This window comes from Apodemus sylvaticus, chromosome 5 (genome assembly GCF_947179515.1).
Source record: "Apodemus sylvaticus chromosome 5, mApoSyl1.1, whole genome shotgun sequence".
NCBI lineage: Eukaryota > Metazoa > Chordata > Mammalia > Rodentia > Muridae > Apodemus > Apodemus sylvaticus.
The window spans coordinates 42,487,135-42,504,745 of NC_067476.1; the positions used below are offsets into that span (position 1 = coordinate 42,487,135).

At 37.4% G+C, this 17,611-nt stretch overlaps 1 protein-coding gene across 3 annotated transcripts in view; it reads right to left on the bottom strand.

Annotated features, from left to right (window-relative positions):
* Positions 1–10,611: 10,611 nt before the first annotated feature.
* The window catches only part of Fap (fibroblast activation protein alpha), a 67,784-nt gene continuing 60,784 nt past the window's right edge, over positions 10,612–17,611 (bottom strand). For 2 of the 3 annotated variants that reach the window (XM_052182571.1, XM_052182570.1), the window contains 5 exons: positions 14,392–14,491; positions 13,208–13,272; positions 12,635–12,707; positions 12,285–12,358; positions 10,612–10,954 (listed from right to left, as the gene is read on the bottom strand). In XM_052182571.1, coding sequence (XP_052038531.1) covers positions 10,850–10,954; positions 12,285–12,358; positions 12,635–12,707; positions 13,208–13,272; positions 14,392–14,491 — 417 coding nt within the window. In that variant the 3' untranslated portion in view covers positions 10,612–10,849. Of the gene's footprint in view, positions 10,955–12,284; positions 12,359–12,634; positions 12,708–13,207; positions 13,273–14,391; positions 14,492–17,611 lie in introns of those variants that run through there. The other variant, XM_052182572.1, reaches the window with a different exon arrangement.

The following is a 17,611-nucleotide window of genomic DNA, read 5'->3' on the forward strand; positions in this document are numbered from 1 at the left end:
CCCTTCTTTGCTGCTGTGTCGCAGGGAACAACTAGACTCACTTCCCACCCCATTTCAGTAAGAATCCCTTTCCATTTTAATCAAAACATTTTCCTGTGGATGGATCACAATAAAATATGAACTATTGGCTTTTCCTGAAGTTGAAGAGAAACACTTGCTCTCTCTCATCTGTCTGGACTGTAAGCCCAGTCACATCCTTTACCATAAGCCAGTCAACAAGGAATCAGAATCCAACCATAACTATTGGAACTCTTTCTGGATCCCTTTGTCATAGCTTCTAGGCATAAAGCATGACATCACAGAAAAATGCTGCCCTATCAGAATTATGGTTTGACTTATCAATTTGCTTCTAACATTCTATGGTCCTCAGAAGTGCATCATAGCAGTGGTGGTACATGCCTGTAATCCCAGCACTCTGGGAGGCAGAGGCAGGTGGATTTCTGAGTTTGAGGCCAGCCTGGTCTACAGAGTGAGTTCCAGAACAGCCAGGGCTACACAGATAAACCCTGTCTCAAAAAAAAAAAAAACAAAAAAAAAGTGCTTCATAGAGGACAGTTGACATTGATGAAAATGATTAAATAAAAATGATAAATTCAAAAGTACATGCGAGTTAATTTATTGGTACAAAATATAATATCCATTTTGGTGGCTAGTCTACACCACCATGACAGTAGAATTTATTATCTTTGAATTTATTTTTGCTTTTCAGTTGACACTCAAAGGTAGGCTAGGTATTTTAAAGGCAATAGTTTGAATGGAATGGAAAATAGTTCTGTTGATTAAGGCCAGAATTTTCCTTCATGAATGGGAGGCAAATCCCTGAGAATAGAAATAGCTATCATTTATATTCTATGCACCCCTTAAGACACTCAGGATCAGATCTAGGTCTAAACCCACTCACAGATGTCAGATAAACAAGTGCAAGATCTCAAAACATTGAACAATGGCAACTGGGGAGTGTAATTAGGTGTTTCTGAATAGACTCAGAGAACTGAGCATTGCTGCCTTCAGAGAATTGACATCTCTCCAAGAAAGTAAACCCAAACTTATCTGCAGTCTCTCTCTTGTCACCTTTCCTAGCCCTTGACAACTGCCAATCTATATTTATATGTTAGATTATGCTTCACATTTCACACTATTAGAACCACTCTCACATCATGTTAACATCTTTTGCTTAGCATAATACCTTTACAGTTCATCTGTATTGCAGCAGGAACCAGTAATTCAGTTTTATATGGCTGAATAATACACCAGTGTATGTGCAATCCAGTGTTTTGGTTGCTTGTTTCTCATTTGATGGGCATTTGGATTGTTTTCGTTTGCAAACCACTATGAATGATGCCATTTTCAATGTTTATGGACAAGATCTGGTATGAATATACCTTTAATTATTTTGTGTAAATAACTAGGAGCAGAATTTTTAGGTGATGTGATTATTCAATGTTCATCTTTCTGAGGAACTTCCAATTCCTTTCCCAGATGACAATGAGGGCACCATTTTTATATAACTGAGTCACAATGTTTAATATATCACTTGACTGATTTTTTTCTTGTCTTCAGTAGTTAAAGATTTCACAGAGGGCATGAGAAGGACCTAGGACTGGAAACCAAGTTTCCAGAGTCTAGACTGAATACAGAGACAGTCAGGAGTAGGAAGACCAGAACACCACGATTTGAGAAGTGAGTTTCTAACAGCTACAAGGCTTTGGTAATCTGACTACATGGGGTATAAAACATAGCCCTGGGACAAAATGAAATTGTCATTAACTATGAGTTTCTTCTTTACTTTAAATAGAGGTATGGTTAGAGTAAGAGGAACTTTATTGTAAAGGAAAGTGGATTTTTGTTGGTGGTGATGTTGTTGTTGTTGTTGTTATTTGTTTTCCTGGCAAGAAGAATAGATCAAAACAGGTATCTCCAAACCATTAGAGTGCCTACTCCCCAGGAGCTGACCAGAATGCCCTTTCTTCTACAGAAGACACTCTGCTGTAATGTTTATAGAGATGACATGGAAGTTTTTGTGGATTATTTATACTAAAAAAAATCAGAACTTATTAAAATTATGTAGGTGAGATTTTCATAACAACACTACCCCTGTAAAATGATCAGAACAGTGATGTTTACTACTCTAACCAACACCTCTGCTGTCTTCCAGCTTACATTATTCCAAAATAAAGACTCATATCTAGTAAGCAATCTTTCATCTCCATCCCTCCCAGCTCTTTCACAATCACCAAACCAAATTCTGCCCTTTTGGATTTGCCTATTTTGGACATTCTGTGTATGTGAAATATAAAATAGCCTTTTACATGGGTTCTTTCATTTAGTATTGTATAACTACTCATTCATATTGTTATATGTGAAAGTTTTATGCTTAAATAGCAATCTCTTTATACATACATACATGCACACATGCATGTAAATATATGTGATACACATATATATGTATATGTACATATATGTCTATATGTATATAATTTACACCATATATATATGTGTGTATGTATAATATATGTATATGTATATGATGTATATGATATATATGATGTATATGTGCTATATGTGTATGTATATGTATGTGATGTATATGTATATGATGTATATATATATATATATATATGATGTATGTGTATATGATATGTGTGTGTGTAAGTATATGCGTATGTATCTGTGTATGTATATGTATATGTAATCAGTCTGCTCAGCCCTTGACCATTGATTTAATAGACATTTGGGCTGCTTACATCTATTGCCTATTACAGAAAGCACTGCAGTACCCATAACCAGGGAGTACCTAATGGGAGTTTATATTTTTATTTTTCAAACAGCTAAGTTTATTAAGGAGAAATGTTCATTCAAGACCTTTTCCATTTTAAAAATTATGTTCATTTTTTTGTTATTGAATTGTAGGAATTTTTATGTATGTGCATATATACATATGTACATATATACCTATAGCTATAAAATACATGAATATATCTATAAAATTACATAAAATATCTATAAAATTACATAAACACATATACATGCATATAATAAATATTCATATATTTTCCAAAAATTGATATTTAATGATAAAAATTATATACATTTTTAAAGTTACACTTGTTCATCATACTTTCATAGTTTTTATGACAACATAATTTTTGGGAAATATGACACAAAGCTGATGGGAAAATTGTTTTTTATTTAGAATATTTGTTATACATCATAAAAATTTGATAAATTCACAATTATTTTTAAAATAATCCACACAAAGTTATCTAAATGCATCAAGGATTTTATAGAAGAAATTCATACTGTGTTTCTCCTAGAACTTGGCCTCCACTTAAGAAGATTATGTAAATAATGTTTTATGGTTCTTGATACTATAATTTACAAAAGCAAATAATAAATGTTGAAGGTCCTTAGGCAATTTGTAGGTATACTTGGCTTTTGTTATAACAAAAATTGATAATTGTTGAATTACAAAGGAGTCAGACCTGACCTGGAAGGCATTTTGCAGTGACTCTTGTGACGTTTCCTTTGTTATTCTAAAAATGTCATGTGAAGAACAGAAGTTCCAGATGTACACATCCGGTCTTCTTTCTGCCTGGAGCCTGTTCTTTGTTCAGTCAGAGTGTGTTTGGCATGATGTGCCCCATGCTAATTTGGGAAACATTCTTAACTGATATCGTGAAAGGGTCCTTCAACCCTTCCCCCACCTAGGATTCCATGGCTGCGGGGTAGAAGTTGACAGAAGAGCAGGCTGGGAGTGTGCGATGCACAAGTGACATTTGCTAGAAGACACTAGCAAGGACACTCTGAAATGGAGAAGAGATGGAAGGAAGACTGGAAAGTTGGTATCATTTTGAGTCTAGGCATGAGTGGGATTTACATATAGGCTAACTTTCTCTGTTTACACACACAGTTGTGCTGTGGTCAGAAACAAGCTATAGACCCTGCGGTAGTCATTACATTACAGAGCAGTGGAAAGCTTCATTTTAAGATCAATCTAGTTATGTTTATTGAGCAACCATTTAATAGACACTCCATTGACTCTATTTAAATTCTAGTAATGGCTGATAAAGAGCTTACTACTAACACAGTAATTGTTTAGACACTAGTAGTCAGGAGTTCATTACACATAATTTACTTTTTTATTACAAATACATATATTTTTACCTCAGATTTGCAGCTTCATATCAGACTGATGGGCACAGAGTGTCAGCTATAGTTTACAGTCAAAAGAAATAAACACACTATTACTTAATGCAGAAACAGACACCTGAGTGTCATTTAAAACTCACTCTTCTGGTTTCTCTTTTGGAAACTGGAAAGGTCTGGGATAGTCAGACCCTTATTTTTGTGTAGCTGCTGTGGGAGACAGCATTCTTATGTGTCAGATGTTCCTACTAACTCACCATCCTCCCCCCTTTACTTTTCAGGGTCGTCCTTATAACTGACCCTCCTTGGTCACTGGGGTAGCTTAGCCCATACTAATTGCCTACATGACCTCAAAGATTACTTTAACAGGGAGCTTTATGCCAAGTTGTCTAAGAGTTTATCTAATAAAATTTAAACTAGCATTTGAATGTGTTTCACCAAGGAAAGTGTGGGTGGTGATGGTGATGATGATGATGATGGTGATGGTGATGGTGACGGTGATGGAAAGCACAACCCTTTGAAAATATTTTTCTCTCAATGCTGCTTAAGTCGAGGAAACTATTTCTACATTAGTATTCCTTGGTGATCTATGACTGGTATTCAATGAAGCTTTTCCCAGTGCATCCCCCAAATAGGGCATTGGTGAGAGCCATTACCATCCCACCCCATTTGAAAGCCATGGATCTGCCCTTCTGGGGTAGGGATGGAGAGAATAACCAAGCCCTAGGAAGAGAAGATCTACCTCAAAGAGAAGACCTAGGACAGTTATTTGGATTCTGACAATTTGCAGGAGGATGAGCTATTCTCATCTGCCTCAGTGGGACCTCAGAAGGTTCAGTTAACTCATGTTGAATCATCAGTGACAAAACTATAATCCACAACATACAGCTTCTGAAGGCACATTCCACTGAGTTGCTTATTGTGACTTCATATTATTATCAGAATTTAAAAAAGAGAACCTATAGATAACTTAGGAATTGAACTTGAGATCTATCAAAGGGCCAAGACAGGCTTGGGAGAGTGTTTTATAATGTTAAATAAGACTTTGGTACTTGAACTATGTTTATTAAGCAAATTATGTCTTTAAAATCAGTGTTAAGATGACCATTTTTACTATATTAATCCTGCCAACTGGGATTTTGAATGTAAACAAAGAATATTGAAAATAAAAAATTATTTAAAAAAATAAAAAAATAAAATTAGCATTAGTTACAAGGTAAAGATTTCTACACCCTGAAGAGAAACTGGAGAAGAGCAGTATTTTTAAATGAGAGCTGTCAGGTTCCTCAATAGCACTTCAGATAGTAATCTGACATCTTACAGTCTGAACACTTTGTGCCAAGTGTGCTCAGTGTGTGGTGTCCCTTTGGTGACTCATCAAGACGCAGCAGTATCTAAGTTGGGACAATGCAGTAGGCTGTTTCCATTTCCTAATCCAAATTATTTTTGTTTAACAGACTGATGTCTTTTCTATCTCTGAATAGGATTCACCCCTCCTTAACCCTGTTCTGTTCTGGGCCACATACTTCTCAGGAATTTTCTTCTTTGTTCTTCTTTGAGGGGGGCAGCGAAGTTCTGCTACATGCTAGGTTCCATGAAGCCTGCACTGTCCTCTGGGAAGGTCTTACAAAAAACATTCTATTTTCATGGATCTCCTTAGACACGGAATATGAATAATCACTCAGCGAGTATTCACTGAGCATTTCCTTCTTCATTTTAGGTGCAGTCTTGGTGCTGGAGGTAGAGAGATTAAATAACAGGTGCAGCTTCCGGTATCGGAAAAGAAAAATAACACACATAAACAACTTCTGATATCTCTAAGTACTATCAAGAAAGCAGAAGTATGAAATGTGGCTGAAAGACTCTGACTGGTAAAAGCAACGTTAAATTTTGTGAACAGGGACATTCTGTCAAAGGAAGCAGCATCTTAGTTGAGACCCAGATAAGGATAAAACCAAGGGGTAAGTGGGTAAAACATGTCTTGGGTTTTAAAGTAGAAATATGCTTGAGGAATAAACCCACAAGGGAGACCATAGTAGGTCTCTACATTGTGTCAGAGCTCACACCAGAAGCATATGTAAGGCCTCCACCTGCATATTGCTCTAGCAGATTGTGTTTCTCAAAGGTGATTATCAAACATTGGACCTCAAAGGAGGAACCAAACATTAGGTTTTTCAGACAGATAGTTTGGTAAGGTATAACAGTGAATTGCTCATTCAGGATAAGTTCCAAGGCAGTTGAGCCTTCTTGAAGACTTACAGCCTAAATGCTGGTCATTCCTAAAAGGCCATTGTTCTAGAAGTAGTTGGAGAGTTCTAGACAAACGGGAAGGATTCTAACCAATATTAAATTTACTGAGGTGACAAATTAATTCAATTAATTTATTAACAGTTCATTTTTTAAAACAATGAAAGGAGTTTTTTATGTATTAAATAAACATCCATGAAACACTTTCTTCTTATGAGCTACACACCATTAGTTTTACAAATAGTAAATATTTTAGGCTTACAATCAGTTCCATGGAATAGGAAGTATGATTATGTCTATTTCACTTGTAAGGAGAAGGAAAATGAGAGGATGTATGAAAATTAATGAATTAATGAAAAATATTGCTTTAATTTGCTAATGCAAACAAGAGAGCAGTAATGTTTTCTGTGGGTACAAAGAATGTATATTGAAAAATCAGTATTTAGTCATAATTTCTTTTAAAAATTTCATTAGTTCTTTAATAGTTTCATACAATTTATTTTAATACTCACTTCTTAATGTTGGAAAAGTAACTTATTGTAAGTGTGATATAAGACATTTATAACACATTCAAAGGCTATTTGAAAGGATTGTACAATATCAACCTAAATCCTGTTTGAGTGGATATTTTTTAATAAAAAAAACCACACTGATCAGCTTTAAGCTCTATTATGTGTTTCATTAAGACATACATTTCCGAAGTTTACTTTCTAGTTCAGTGAGAAACGTTCCTTTTCCAAGCAATTAATGACTGGCACAGATGACTCTGCCTTAGCAGGTCAATGAACAGTAATTATCAAAGAAGGAAGCTGGTCTGTCAGGCCATTGCTGAGACCTCGGCCTGACGGTGTCTCTTTGATTCACAGAACACAGACTTTCCATAACCACAGAGCAAAGGACGGCATTCTATAGCAGCAAATATTTGTTAAAGCACAGGGTGTAATAGCAGGTTCTTACATGAAGTCCTCAGTAATTGAGTATTAATTAGAAGCGAATGAAATGAAATCATACGGCTCCAGCTTGCCAAAGACATTACCTGTGTGTCAAAAGAAGTGTTTGCGACCAGCATGCTGGGATTGCATGCCAATGACTTGAGCAGGTGGTCATTAGGGGCTTTTTCTGCAAGCCAAATCATTTTCTCCCTGAATAGCTTGGTGAGTTCCAGACCTTAATTTCTCCCTGAATTAAAAACTATCCCACTCCAAATTGCTAAGGTACCTGTCCATTACACAGAGGAAGTGTAGCAACGGAGCTTTTCTCAGACTTACTGCACACACAATCTCTCAGCCTGCCTTATTGGATAAACTCAGAATATCTGCTTTATTGATTCAATTTGAAATCTCTGTTAGGTGCCCTCTTCCTTCCTTACAAACAGCATAATTGAAAGCATTGTTTTGGTAGACTCTTCTAAGAAGACCACATAATCACCGTTTAAATTAGTCCTAATTCATTTTACATTTGCTTATTTTACTTTCCCAGAACTAATTTTTTTTAACAATTAGAACATCTGAATTTTAATTACGTTACCGTCAAGAAGCTCATTAAAGTCACTTAATTGGCAACATTTCCAAAAAAACCTTAGCTGGGTTTAATATATTTTAAAGAGTTACTGTCAAAGTATAATTTCACCATTACAAACAGCTTGGCAACAACATTTGCATAAAGATCTGTCAGCTTCTGAAAAAATGCTTAAATGTTGGGAAAATCAGATTCGTTAAGTCGCCTTTCCTGAAACAGCCTACAAATGGAGAAATTGTCACATACATTCATCCTTATAACCCCTGAAGTACACACACCATGCCAACACGGGGAGTCAGTAAATGTTCCCTGAAGGAAATAAATAACACTGTGTAATCTGAGGTAGATATATAAAAAAATTAAAATGTCAGAAGTTACTTACTTGCGTTAACTTTAACCAAATTTCTCATGTGCCTCATGAAGCCCTTCTGCTTCCTCATTCTCTCTAAGAAATATTAGATTATCATTTTAAACTTTTGGAAGTTTTCTAAGTATTTTTTGTGGCCAGAACCACAGGGTAATCCCTAGGTTGTGATAGGTGTATTCTTCGCATATGCAGTTTGTAACATCAGGACTTCCCTCTCCAAATAGAGTAAAACGTGATAAAATAGAAATATTAGTATGCTCGTTTTTAAAAGAAAAGAGATACAATGTTCTAGAGTCATCCATTTACTTTGGTGTTTTTAACCTATAACATCTCTCCTTTGCTCTTTATTGCCATTCTGTCCTCCCAAGCCCAAAGAAGAATCTAGTAAAACAGAACAACATTCAAACACTAAAGAATTTCTCATCAAATCGCTGCCTTTCCCTCCTTAGTGTATCGCAACGTCTGGTACACAGCCAGATTCAACACATGTCTGTTGAATGAACCTGTTAATGAGTGAACATATATAGTGAAGCCATGAGGAGGGCCTAGATGTTTCTACACAGGAGCTTCCGCTTGGCTCCATCAAGGGCAATGTAGAAAACCTCTATCTCCCATGAGCTGTTGGTGTGCTTTCTCTGTAGTAGGTTGTAGGACTCAGGCCATGGAGATCACTCTAGGATATGGCTGCACTACTGCTTTCTGTGGTGATATAACTAGCTCTATATTGACCACAATTGTAGTGCTAATATGGTTAAAGAGCTATATTTGAATTGCATTTAATTTTTATTCACTTGTTAAGATAGCCACAAATGGCTAGTGGCTACAGTAGACTTCCACAGTGTCTAGAGATGTGCAGGTATATGGTATATTGGAAGAAAGTCAGGTCTTATGGAGGCTGGTGACTGGAGAAAGGCTTGGTAAATCTGCATGGGAAAGATTGTCCAAGGCTCCACGTGTCAGACAGTTGAGTTTAAAGATTCATTTGTACACAGGGAGAATCCCTGGGGATTTCAAAGTAGGAAAACAGCCCACATAGATTTGTCTTTTGGCATCCTGTGAGGACAGAAGCAAAGGTCTGAAATGCAAAGTCACTTCCTGTCTATTAATCTAGAAATGGCTTTGCAAAGTCCACAAAAGTGTAGTTTGTTGATATAACAAGATTCGGATAGTCATCTTGTTTGTAATTCTGAGAAAGATTACTACTAGGAAATACCTAATGGTTATTGTCTCCTATCAAGAAGGCAAACTCTGAGGGCTCTTCTGGGCTTGCTTCGGAGGCTGTGCGGTGGAGAACTGAAATTAAGGGAGCAACATTCTCTGCGGCTCATGATATCAGCCACTTAGTGCAGTGAGATCTGTGACAGTCCTTCCAGATTCCCTACCACTCAGCAGCCCTGTCCCTGTCAGAGGGGAGGCTATGTGGCCAGAGTGAGAAGCATGTTTCAACACAGGGTAGTAGAAAGGATTTGGAGTTGAGAGGTGTCTGAAAAAAATCTAAAAAATACTGAGATCTGTGGACCTTATAACCATCGATTCCATGCTTTGCTTGTTTCCTCTAGATGTAGAAACAAGAAGAGAATTTCAGATATGGTACCTTGTAATCAGAAAAGAAGAATTAAGTTTGGGGTGGGGAAGAGCAAGGTCCAGAGCTAGTAAACATACCTTCTAGACATTGTCTTTGTAGATGCCTCCAAATTCATCCCTGTGTATCTTCTGGTGTCCTGGTGTGGCTTTTAAAAATATTCTGTGGAAATCACAGAGTTGGCAAACTGCCCAAAGTTTCTAATTGTTGCTGGACATTACAGCTTTCTATTCTCTGCAGTGAACTTTAGAATGTAAAACACCAGGGAGACCTTACAGATGCAAAATTTCCTCCTTCAGATACTCTTGTCCATTTTATTTTTTGTTAGTTTAATTTAGTAATTTAGGAATCTGAGGCAGAGTTTATTACTAATTCTACAGATTCAAAGTAATCACTTCCAGATTTAATATATTTCTTAAAAAGATCCCAAATTTAAAAGGCTGGCTTTATCCTCACCTAACACAGTTGGAAATGCTGGAGAAATGTTTGGAATTAAAGTTAAAAAACAGTTCTTGGAGGTAGAGCAGAAAGTGCAGACATCTCAGACTTGATTCATTGTGTGATTTGAACTGGGCCTTTCTGTACAGTGTGCTTTTTGTCCCAGGATTTGGGGGTCTCATTACAGAAACCCAAAACTTTATCCAGCTTCTCTTCCTCTGTGACTATGAATCATGCATACCTTTCTCCTCTTAGAAACATTTTTCACAATAGGACACGTAGCATAAAATTAGTGCACACAAACATCACGCCATAACCTGAGCATCTGACTTTATTTCCAACTCCACCCATGAACAGGTGATAAAACATTGTGTCCAAAGCAAGATGCACGGCCCCCTTTTTCTCTTCTTTCACAGAGCATAAGAAAATGTAAACAAGACGAGCCTAAACTTCTGAGCCCTCTTAAATTTTAGCGGCCTTTACAATATTCATGGTCCAAGTCGTCCATATGAAGTCTTCAGACTGTCCTACACGCTAATACTTGCATTGGTTCAGTCTGAGATAGAAAAGCATTGCTTGAGGAAGTGCGTCATGTGGGTATATAAGTGGTTCTGGGAGCGCCCAGATGATATACCATGGTTCTGGTCAGAGTACCACTGCAAAAAAAAGGGGTGGGGGGAACATGTTTTATTCCTAGAGTTGGAAAAACCTACCTAGCATTGCTTTCTTGTGCTCTAATATCACAGTAAACCTTCTAATATTTTTGGAAAATTGTTTTAAGAACCCTTGAATAAAATTGTTTGCATGTGAACATTTTGAGTTCTTATTAATATCTTATTAATATTCCTTAGCTATAGGTTAAGCTATTCTAATGGCCGGGAGCCTAGGGATTAGAATCAATAGTTTTAGGTTCTAGAACTGGTGCATTCTTGGGCACTTGGGTTTTTCATTGGAAAAGTAAAAGCATTGTATCTAATTTTCCCTAGGACCATGGCAGCTCAAAAATTCCATGCGGTATTTGGCCTATAAATCTAATTCGCTTCTGTTTCAGAAAAGAAAAAAAAAACATCATGTAGTCTATCACATATAACCATAAATACCTTTTATAGGACTTTAAATTATTATTGTAAAAGAAAAAAGAGAAGAGAGGGTAACATAATTTTAATCTTTATTGTTGGAGAGATTTCAGTAAGATGATTATCTTCACTGCATAAATGGGGCAAGGGTCATGATGTAATGCTCAGGTAAAAATAAATGTACTGAGCTGAATTTCTTCTAGGAAGTCAGAATAAATAAAGGCCATAAAAAAGATATCATCTCACGTCTTATAAATTGCATTTTAAAAATCCAAACTTCCTAAAGATGAGAGACTCCCTTCCTGGAGTCCTGTCTTATACAAGCAATTGAGGGCAGAATATATATTTGCTGATGCAAGAAGAACATGGCTACCAATGACTGCCCCCACTGTTGATCTGACTGCCTCCTCTAATCTCATTTCACGTTCTTGCTGCTACCTGGAATGCAGGTACCACACACTGAGCATACACAGAGGAACAGAATCTCTGCCTCTGAATGGAACTCATGTGGTCACTGACATTTGTCACTGGCAATTGTTTCTTCCTGAAGAGACAGAACCTGTTAGCTCCTCTGAGACTCCTTCATTCTGTAGGAACTCTGAACATGTTCCTACACATATGTACCAAGGACTACAGAACCATTAGATATTTGGCTGTTTAATCCTGTAAATTATCATATTCTATATGAAACCCATAGGTGGTATGACATACCTTTGGCTCTTGAGGGGCTTCAGAAAAAAATCCAAGATTCATTTAGTAATACTCTGCTCTTTCTATTCACTAGCTGTTTTCAGGTACACACACACACACACACACACACACACACACACACACACACACACCACAAACCCTTTCTTTTAGCTTGGTGGTAGTTAAAGGCCGTGAACTAGGGTAAAATAGGATCATGTACCATCGCCTGGAAATCCACTTGTGCATTAACCAAAGCTTTAGCAATCTGTGCTGAGTTCTGAAAGTGCACATTATCTGCAACAAAGACAGAGCAAGAGAGAGAGAGAGTTAAAGTGCTGCTAAATACCAGAAAGCCCAGAGTGACAATGTACTGCCTGGAAATGAACACCAGCAATTATCTAGTCATGCATTTGACATTGTCAGTAGCGAGTGATCACGCTCAAATATGGAAATGTCCCTGACTCTTAGGTACTGACCCTGAGCACAGGCATAGGAGGATGCTTAATGTTTCTTAAACAAAGTGATGCTGGCTCAGTATTTTTATGTGTAAGAGTCTTGCTTAAACCTCACCATCTGCTGTTCCGTGGATGAGAAGATAGTCTACATTTCTGAAATATTCTGCTCTTGCCATCACAGTTGAATTCTGGAAAAGAAGAAAAATTAACATTTTAGTTGCTGCAAAGTTCTAATAGAAAACTAGCTAAATCATTGTGCAATGGACTTCGCACCAATACTGAAATTATGTATTGCTTTGGTTGATAAATATTTAAGAGTCAGAGCAACACATTTTCATCATCATTTGCATTACTTCCATCTGATTCTTAGTTTGAAAAACCGAAAGTTTATGTGTCATATGTTACATATGAGTGAGACCTTAGGCATAAATGATACCCGCTCAAGCTGTGTAGGCGTTGGGGGTGGGGAGGAGAGATGAGAAAAGGGAGGTTAGGGAGAAGAGATTGGAGAGAGAATAGAATCTTCAAAGAGTAACATTTCTTTCTAGTGATGCTTTTCAGTTAACAAAAGATCATAATTTTTGCCCGGGGATCCAGAACTGAATTTGCAAACTCTGAATCACTGTTTTAAAATTACTTAACACGTTTGAAATAAATTAGTGACCTAGATACAATGGGAAATGCTTACTTTATAGTGTTCAAGATTATCTTCCTTTGTTGGGAGGCCCATGAATCTCTCTGTGTAGATAGATGCTGTAAAAATACACAGGAACATGCTATTCCCATTTTATACATGTCATTTCACCATCTTACGTAACTCCTACATTAGTAAGTGTGCCCCAGTTCTCCCATAGGGAGACTCTGAGGTACTCTCCTGTTTTATTTGATGTCATGGTTGGTCTTAATGAAGATGTCATTCCAGAAGCTCACCTCAGTGAGGTTCTGGAAACAATGCAGAAGCATTATGGACACGTGAGTGTCTCAGCGTTTCCTTTCACAGGCTGCTTTTAAGCTCTTTCCAGTTACCCTCCTTGGGGGGATGCAGAGATGGTAACGGCCTCATCTTATTTGAAAATAAACTGCAAAATCCACCTCCTCTGGTCTCTTCACTAGTGTCTTGTTTCATCTGGGATGAAAATGTGGCTCCCAGACTTACTCGTCTCAACACATTACGCACATATTCAAACACACAGTCACATACCTTTCTGAATAAAGATTCTCTGTAAGGCATGAATGTCTCAGTTTTACTCCAGTGTGGAAAAGAGAAAATAGCAAAAGCTATAATTTTTTTCACAATAATTAGAGTTACTTTTAAATAAGCATTCTACATTGGGGTTAATCAAGAAAACAGCACACACAGGAATGCATATCTCCCAATTTATATATAATATATCTCTCTCTATATATCTACATCTCTCTGTGTGTGTGTGTGTGTGTATGTGTGTGTGTATATGCACATTCCCTCTGATTTGTGAGTAAAGGTGCTGTTTCCCATAGTGTAGTATGAACATGAATTTCTTGGCCCCTGGCTTGACTTTGCAAAAGATATGCTTAAAAGTAATCATTGCTGGAGTTATGTGCCTTCAAAAACAGAGTTAGCTCTGATGTTAAAATTTTTTTCCACAAGAGATCAAAGTTTGTGGGAGAAAATAAATATATAGGATTTGTGAAGGGTTCTTTCTCTTTTTAACCACTGAAAGTTAAAGCATGATAATAGTGAGTTATGTGAATAACCTTGTTTATAGATTATATTTTCTCCATTGATGCTGGGGAGTGAACTTTACTGCATAGTTTGCTTTCCTAGCAACCTCAAATATAGAGTAATTATGTGTAAAATGTTTTCATGGCGGCATTTATGAAATGTTTCCATACCGTAATATTCCCAGCTGGAGACCGGAGCCACTGCTATGCCACATTTGAAAAGACCAGTTCCAGATGCAAGGGCCAGGGATGAAACATAACCTCCGTAGGACTGTAGAGACATTGTTATTGGTCAGCCCCAGATACAAGTTCAAAAGCATCTCTGTTTTTAAAGTGAGTCTATACACAATAAGACTAGGGAGGGTTGGGGAGGGGACTGCTGTCACTCACAGAGTCTGTTAAACACCTATAAGGTCCATCAGCAGCACACTACAATAGTAACTCCATCTCTAATAAATCAGAAAGCAATGAATGGCCTGATCAAAGCTAAGTCCCTGAAAACAGGGTAGGCAATGTTTAAGAGATAAACGCAATTACAAACTTTCTGTAACACTTCAAAACTCTTTTTTTTTCTTTTAGCTCTTTCTAACTAGGTCTTTGTTAAACAAGAAACAAATCAAACCAACCAACCAGCCAACCAACAAACAGAGAAGAAATGCACAGAAAAAGGGAAGTGTTTCCAAATGTCAGATGCTTTCTAGCATTCATGAAAGTCCCATGAGGTAGACTTTGAAACTACAGTTTTACCTATTTTATGAATATGACATGGCTGGAGTTATTTGCTATGTAGGTTATGGGCAGTTTGGGGAATCCTAACATAACAGCCCAAATGAAGGAAGGCAGAAGAGGAGAGAGATGTAAGCAGGTCCATTGTTAAAACTCATGAAACGTAAGAAGTGTAACCCCAGCTAAGAATTTTGTTGCATTTAGCACTTAAGTGAAGAATCCTCTAAGTAGTTTATGGTTTTATTTTTCCATCTCTGGGGAATTTTATTGAGGGCCCTTGGCTGCAAACCACAGAATAAAATAGGCTGCTCCAATTATACTGTGGCCTCTTTTTCTTATATTCGGAGGAGAACTAAACTAGGTTTTAATAGGGGAAAATAGATTTTAAAAGCAGAAGGAACATTTGGGTTCGAAAATCATTTTGGTAAGTGAAATTGTCTATATGGTTTCAAATTTCACTTATGAAAATAATTTGCTTTAATTAGTAGGATGGCAAGAACTGTTCCTGGATGGTAAGGTTTCCTTTCCTCTTTAATTTCATTTTCAAAAGAGAACAGAGTGAACCTAAGACCTTCGTTGCTCGTGATTTTATAGGAAAAGGAGTTACTAAGATAATAACATTTGGTATACCTTCTGCTCTCCATGTTTCTGAGCAGAGAGTACATGATATGACATTGTGACTCCTAGGACATATTAAGAACTCCTCAAACATCTGTGTTCAAAGCCTTACACATTATTTACCAACTCGGGAATTAGTTACAGCAGCGGGTTCAAATATGTACATATCCATATATTTCTGTTTTCAGATAGAATGCAAATATTGTCTAGGCATTAGTAACAGCAAAATCATACTGCATCCAGAGCGCGGCACAAGGCTCGACTTTAAATCCCCGGGCATCTTGGAAAAGCGATTCCTATTGTGGAGATAAAGAGGGCTAGAAAAGAACTCTCGCTGACTTTTTCTGTTCTCTCATGAGTAGGGGCTCCTCCGCGGAGTGGGAGGTAAGAAATGTGCCCACAGAGCAGATTGGCCAAGAGAATTCTAGAATGGTGTCCTTTGCACCTAGATGGCTTGCCATTTTATTGAAATGAAGGATGCCTTTAAAATCACTCCTGCAAGGGCACAGAATTTTAAAACAGGGGTATGGACGCTCTTATTTAAGCTACCGTACAGTACACATTGGGACGCCTTACCTACCAACAATAATAATAACTAGTTAACACTTCCTGCCTGAGGACTGTTGTTCCAGACAGTGTTGTCTTGTCCAGCCAGTCCCCACCCTTACCCCCCCCCATGCATTCTTTTCTGTCTCTTTTGTCTTCTTCTGTTTCTTTTGTATTCTTTTGTCTCCCACTTGTTCTCTGAACTGTGGAAATGTGATCTGGTCTCAGGACATCTGCAAATGCAGTGACTTTCCACTCAGCTAACTCTTCTTCCCCCTGAAAGCAGCTGGCCTCACACCTCAAGTCTCTCCTTCAGGTCTTAGCTCGCATCCAGACAGCCTCTCTAGCCTTCTAGTTTCAAACCATTCCCTTACACCTAGCTCTTCGCTTCCCTCCTTTCTTGTTTTATTTTACATTTTTGAATATCCCTTCCCATCTTTCAACATTTTGTATTGTACTTATTTATCTTTCTCTCCCACTATTCTCCAACTTCGCAAGTAGAGAGTTTTGTTTGTTTTGCATATGGATCTATTCCCAACACTGAAAATATGGCCTGATCTGCAGGAGGGATAAAAATACATATTTACTGAATACATAATTCCACTGTTATCTTCCGCAATTCCCACAGTGACCAGGGAAAGAAATTGTTGATGCATTTTTATAAAGGAGAAGCTGAGGCTCACAGAGTAGCTGCAGAATCCATAAAAACCGGAGGTAGGGCTCAAACCCAGAAGGCATGCCTTAGCAACCTGTGACATTTCCTGTTTCCCCACACCAGGGCAACTTCTTTTGGCAGAAATAATATAGTTTAACATGGTCCCTCATTAGAAGTGTATTCTTTCTACATTTACATCGTTCTCACATAGCAATTCAGATTGCTTATAATTAGTCACTGCAAGAGAAAGGAACTAAGATTAAATAATGAACTGATGCTTATTCAACACCACCTGGCTAGGTCTTCACTAACAAAGCAAAGCCTGCAAATGTAGTTTCTTTTTCTAATAGTTTACGCAAACCTCTCCCTGTTCCTGAACAGTAAGAATAATTGCTTTAATTTTTCATTGCATTCAAGATTTTAACACATGTTATGGGCTTTCTTGAGCAGTGTTGAGCATTTAAGCCTCTTCCTGGCCTTCTGTCCCACATACCAATAGCCTTTCTCTTGAGTAAAAACCTAAAATGTCTCTAAGTATTGGCGAATGGTCCAAAGGCAAAACCATACCCATTAGAATGAACAGGCATTTCTTAAATGCCATGATGGAGATATAACAGATATTTTGCAACTGATTAAAATGAGGGCTACAAATCTTTGGTTATCTCACCCACATAATAAAAAGTAGTGCCAAAAATGCTCCTTCCTTCTTTAAAAATTCCATATCTGGAAAGAAAATGTAGGATTTGAAACTTATTGACAAACCAATTGTAAACAGTATTTGTGGGGTTGTACATGACCTATTTAACAGGCTACAGAAATGCTTAATGTTACACAGGAAAGGGGTAA